This window comes from Setaria italica, chromosome II, assembly GCF_000263155.2.
Source record: "Setaria italica strain Yugu1 chromosome II, Setaria_italica_v2.0, whole genome shotgun sequence".
In the NCBI taxonomy this organism is placed as follows: domain Eukaryota; kingdom Viridiplantae; phylum Streptophyta; class Magnoliopsida; order Poales; family Poaceae; genus Setaria; species Setaria italica.
In genome coordinates this window covers 7,200,981-7,206,762 of record NC_028451.1, presented here as the reverse complement: position 1 = coordinate 7,206,762, position 5,782 = coordinate 7,200,981, and the positions used below count along the sequence as shown (strand labels likewise).

At 43.2% G+C, this 5,782-nt stretch overlaps 1 protein-coding gene across 1 annotated transcript; it reads left to right on the top strand.

Moving 5' to 3' along the window:
• The first annotated feature begins 821 nt into the window (after nt 1–821).
• LOC101764248 (putative protein TPRXL) lies at nt 822–2,138 on the top strand. The gene is made up of 2 exons (XM_004955752.3): nt 822–1,603; nt 1,799–2,138. The coding sequence occupies exons 1-2, from the start codon at nt 895–897 to the stop codon at nt 1,969–1,971; spliced, it is 882 nt and encodes a 293-aa protein (XP_004955809.2). The 5' UTR covers nt 822–894; the 3' UTR covers nt 1,972–2,138.
• Nucleotides 2,139–5,782: the final 3,644 nt, after the last annotated feature.

Sequence of the window (5,782 nt, the reverse complement as noted above, 5' to 3'; positions counted from 1 at the left end):
TTTATTTACAAGTGCAATTTGCATCCTTATCCTAGACTGACAAGTCTGAAACCTATTTGATTTGGTTTCAATTGGACCTAATTTATGTACAAGTGGAATTCGTATGACCATATATATATACAATATCCAATAAGAAAAGCCAATAGATCCATGGCAGTGTGAAGGTTGTCATGGGGATCTGACAGTGCGAGGCGGAGATGGGAGAGGGGGCGCAGGAGGAGAGGAAATGGTGGCATGGGGAGATGTGGCGGACACAAGATTCATTCATTTGGGTTTTGGAAAAAAGTTCGGGCTCAGACTAGGAAGGCACATATGCGTTGTATAAGCACGCATCCGTGATGACTCAACCGATGCCATCGAAAACGCCTTTCCTGGAGATGGGTCTCATAAAAGACTTCTTAGCATCCTCCCAAAAGAGAAGTATAACATTGTTCAAATCATGGGGAAGATTAATGGCAATGAGATGTACATGAGCATTGCCAATGAAGAAGGCGATTCCTCCATGAAGAAGAATGATATTGCAATCAAGGCAACTAAAGAGAAGAAATTACACATTAAGAAGGAGGCAAATGATGACGATGATGAAGTTGACATTGCTCTTCTTGTGAGAAAAAAGTGCTCAAGAAGGTTGACATTGCTCTTCTTGTGACTAGGATTTCATGGCGAGTTCAGTTGGTATGGACTTGGCACGTAGCAGGTAGAGCTGGGATGTTGGTTTAACTATTAACAATGCATACAAATCAAATTTTACTTGGTTGCTTTGAGATTAATATTATGAAGCGGCTTTCATGGAAAGGAACAGCGGAGCAGTCCTTTACAAATCAAACAAGTCATTGGAGAATTCCACCCTCCCACCATAGACCCTAGCGCATAGCATCGACAGCTAGCTCTGCCATGAGCAGGCCTTCCGTTGCTTCATCCTCCAGCAGATCGTTGGCTACCACCTCATACCGGTCATCGTCGGCGGCGCAATCGGCTGCCATCACCCTAGGGACGCGCCTGCGGCCGCCGACCCTCACCGGAGCAGTCTTCCATCGTCAACCTGCATCCTTTCTTCCATCTTGGTCTCTCTCGAGGTCTGTTGATGGCAGCGTAGGAGGCCTGCAGAGTGCCGGGAGGAGCTGGCCACCGCCGTGTCCTTGGACGACGCCGTCCTCGTCGATTTACTACCCCACTTCAAGATCACATTATCCAACCTATGCCAACGGTGCCATGACATGGCCATCGTCCTCCGCGTCTCAAGGCACGGACGCGGCTACATCCACCCGGTTCCAGCCAGAGGATCCATCCTTATATTGCTACAGCGAATACTCTACTCCTAAATCATCTGCTCCACCGTCCGTCGACGGTGTCACGGCGACGATTCCCTCCCGTTGGTCCTCCACCGCCACCACCAGCCACCATGAGAGCGCTCAGCCGACCGGCGGTGGAAGCAGCCTGAGGCCGTGGGGTAGCAACGTGGCAAGGGTAGGGCCTGATAACCGCAGGTACATGTACGGCCATCCGGCGGTGGCCGCCGTCGACCCAGCAGTGAAAATCGCTCCACAGGCAGTCCATCCCCAGCTACTACCAGCTGCTATGAGGAACACATTACCAAACCAAGGTAAGACCTGCTGCAAATAAATCATATGTAGATGTAGATATCAGCTCAGCTAGTATTGCCAACTTCTTCTCTCTGGATTTTTTTTTTTTGGCAATAGATGCAGATGATGATCAGAAATTAGATGAAACCAGCTTAACTTAATTTGATCGGACCAGATAGTATTGTAAGGCCTCACGCCTCAACATTTATTTGTAGGTTATTCCAGTTATGTTTTCATGGAATCTGCGGATCCCACCCGTTTCGGTTTCGATCACCAGATCATGCCAAATATAACAAAGGCAACTACACAGACAGAGATGAGAGGTCGACGTCGTGTGTCCCGGCGGTGGTGTCCGTTCATGTGTTGGGGTTGCGAGGTGAGCTGTTGACGACGTGACCTCCATTTCTCCGTGTGTGTGTGTGTGTGTGTGCGTGCCTGTGCTTGTATTCTCTATGTGGTATTTGCCATCCAGGATATACTTTTCCTCAGCGTTGTTATATTACTGAATGAATACTGGTTGTTCTGGAAAATAAATACATGATCAGTTTGAGTTCTGGAAGTTTTGTTTCTAAACTGGAAGACTTTTTGACCTTATTTATGTAGAAAACAGTTCCAATAGATGATGTACAGTCTCCATTAAAAAAAGTTAATGATAGATGATGTTCAAACATGCATTTAGGAGGAGGCATAGTTGGCTCGAGCGGCTCTCCATGGGAAGAATGCCATGATATTAGGAACAGTTCTATTTGTAGGAACCCCATGCCTTCTCAATTCTATTTCAAGGATAGGACCGCAGTGCCCGAGATGGTGAAGGAGGCAAATATTGAGATTTGCACCAAATCACAGACAATAGCAAGATGCTTATTACCATGGATGCGAGGAAGATCTTTTGCGTTCTTCTGGCATGTTTGATTTTTTTCTTTGGAAGTATTTTGCAACAATAAAGCGGACATTGTTTGGTAGGGAAACTAAATACATTAAGATTGAGTTATTGAAGTAATTCTGTTGTACTAGGAGGATCTGAGTCGTTGTATAGTCTCTGTCAAGGCATCCTTAAAGCAATTGATGAAAATTATAACATGTTCTGTGGTCAGTTAGTTAGCCACTAGGTCTAGATTTACAGTAAAACAACCGTGCTATCTGGAATTATAATCTTAAAACAATTTGGACAAACTCAGCAGGGATATGAATAGGAGATGTCGTCCGTGGCAGTCCTATGTGGCGGGCAAATTTGGCTAACTACCTCCCTCTAGACTCTTCCCCCTTCCCTTGATACAATGCAAAATGGAAACTTCTGCCTGATTCGTTTCAAAAATGCAAAATGGAAACTCTAAACCGCTAAACCGCAACAAAGGCGCTGATGCCCCCCTTATATTAGTGGAAGTTCCCAGCATGTTTTACTAACCTTATCAAAGTTCGTGTAAATGGGATGTTGGGGAAAAACAGATGGACTGTGTATCATATACCACATCATTACGAATTGAGGCAGCCTCCACAAACATGTCCTTGGCATGCGTAGAGGAATCACATCCATTGCGCAGAAGCAAAAGTTTTGGTTTGTACGTTGGAGAAACTGTTCGACCCACTTTCAAGATTGAGGAATTGCTTTTGCTAGGTCGAGGGCCCTTGGTTCAAGCGAGCCAAGGTCGATGCTAGATGCCCTATCTGTTTCTCGATGCAGGCAAGCACCTCATTACCACAACACCCTCTAAAAAGACTTGCCCTGTCAGCGCAAGCCTCTATTTATGGTGGTCTGCCATCAAACAATATAATGGGGTTCCCAATTTTTTTAAGAAACATTCCCAAACTTCTTTAGCTCATCAAATGAGAATGAGTAATGTCCATAGTACATCGATATGTGGATTACAATTAGCCTTCAATGGTATGGATTAGTTTTTTTCTTTTTTTTAGGGTGTGTGTGGGGGTGAGGGGGGGCTACAGGTTATATATTAAAAGCAAAAAAGGTTATTGACAACAAAGCGGAAAAGAAAACGAAAATAGTTACGATAAGGATTGAAGCCGGGCGGTATTTTGTGTTTGATCTGTAGATGACTCTGGAGAATTCATGCTTGAATATTTCTTTACAACCTTGAGCTGTGGCTGTTTGATTTTCAAATGTCAAACCATTCCTTGTTGTCCATATGCTCCAGGACATGATGATTATCACTTCCATGAAAAAGGGCTGCACCAGTTGGTGTTTAAAAGATTCAAGAATTTGGTAACCAGAGGTTGTGTCATCCACTTGTAGGCCTGCAATGTTCCAGCACTGCTTGGAGAAAGGGCAACGGAGGAAGAGTTGTAGTACTTATTCTTCTACTCCCTCCATTCCAAATTGTAAGTTGTTTTGACTTTTTTAGGTGCATAGATATTATTATGCATCTAGATATATTATATGTCTAGACGTATAATAATATCTATGAACCTAGAAAAGCCAAAACGACTTGCAATTTGGAACGGAGGGAGTATATTATCTTGGCATAGGACGCATGTATAAATGGGTAGCTACATTGCTTTCCTCTTGATTAGTTTTTCTTTCAAAACTATAGTTATGGTTATTTCACCTTTCAGTATGTTTATCTTATTGACATGCTAAACTTTGTATTAGTCTATGGACTTTGACCAAGCAGACGCTGTGTTGTTCTCCATGTTAAATTCTGTATTGCTTCAATTGAAATATAGCACCCTATTGTTACTCATGCAATTGTTAGCTATATAAACGAATTTATGCTCAGTTATTCATTGCTAGCTATATAAACGAATTTATTCCTTTATCTAAAAAACATAAACGAATTTATTGCTCAGTTACAAAGACTAGCTGTGGGCAGTAGGACCCCTAGCTCGTTTATTTCTTTTCATTGATACTTCCGCATATACATGCACAATTGCACAATATAATATGACAAAAACTTTTGGTTCGTGAACAGCACAGGGGTGCAACAGTCAAATGGCATGAAGAGCACACTAATCAGATGAGACATGCTGTTAGCTAATGCTGAGGGACCTGCTAACTGATCGAGAAATGAAGCGCCTATAAATAAAATTGAAAGTTCTGAACACATTATTGCTCCTTGCTTGAGCAGAAAAGATAAGAAATTGCTTAAGAACCCAGCTCGTCGATCGTCTAAGTTGAGACGTTGGAGATGAAGCAATTGCAGAATAAACCAATTCGTCTAAATTGAGACGTTGGAGAAAGACAAATAGAGCGTGCATCGCCTGATTTCTTGAGGAATCGAGGCACCCTCCACTAGTGTGTCCTATGTGCATATGGAAGAGTTTACAGCCCGATTGGCCGATGAGATGATTGGAGTACGTACATGCCGGAGCGCCGAGCGTTCGTTACACTTGAGCTCCGACCCGGTGCCAACCATATGCCCAAGCTATAACCAAGTGCTTTAATGTATTATTGCACTCTCTTCGTATGTTCCCCTCCTGTTATCACCCTCTAGAATGCCACGCTGGAGCTGCCAACCATAGCAAAGCCTCGACCAGGTTACCAACTAAGTCGGTGCATCAGATGAGGAACTTCACAACAATATTGTACACATGGCATAATGTTAGGATCTGTTTGGGAGCACTCCAGTTCACAAAAACTAGTTTCACTCCACCAACTCCATCCTGGAGCAACTCCACCTTAGAGCTCCAAAGAAAACATAGAGTTACTCCACCCATTTGGCTGATTGTATTGCTCTAGCTCTAGAAAACAGAAATAGGAGGGTTTGATGAGAATTGTCTGCTTTACCCATGTTTGATGTATCGTGGTTACTTTAAGCATAATGGAGTGTTTCTTTTTTCCTGCAGCTATGGTTCCGCTGTTATTTTACACTACGGGAAAAATAAAATTGCCATATTCGTGAGCGTAGTTCGTCGGGGGAAAAAAGATATTCGTGAGCATAGATGGAATAATGAGCATATAGAATGCCATAATGAGCATACGGCAAACATGACTGTTTCAAATGATTTCTGATCCAAGTTTCAACTGACTGCGTTCATCAATCCATCAATTGTATCTCCAGTATAATACAAGTTAGATGCAAGCCGTCTCAAAAAAAAAAGAAACTAACGGGAAAAAGACCCACCTTTTATTTGCTTGCATCCGTCATTGCATCATTCCAGCTTGCTGTTGCATTGCATCTTTACCTGCGTCAGCTTCAGGGGCATTTGGTCAATCATGTTACCTGTACTGACATGGCAGTCGGACG

Bases quoted from the DNA above. Each gene is read 5' to 3' on its own strand.
- LOC101764248 (XM_004955752.3), top strand. From the start codon at position 895: ATGAGCAGGCCTTCCGTTGCTTCATCCTCCAGCAGATCGTTGGCTACC. The intron at 1,604-1,798 runs GTAAGACCTGCT...ATTTATTTGTAG, and splicing joins GAACACATTACCAAACCAAG to GTTATTCCAGTTATGTTTTC.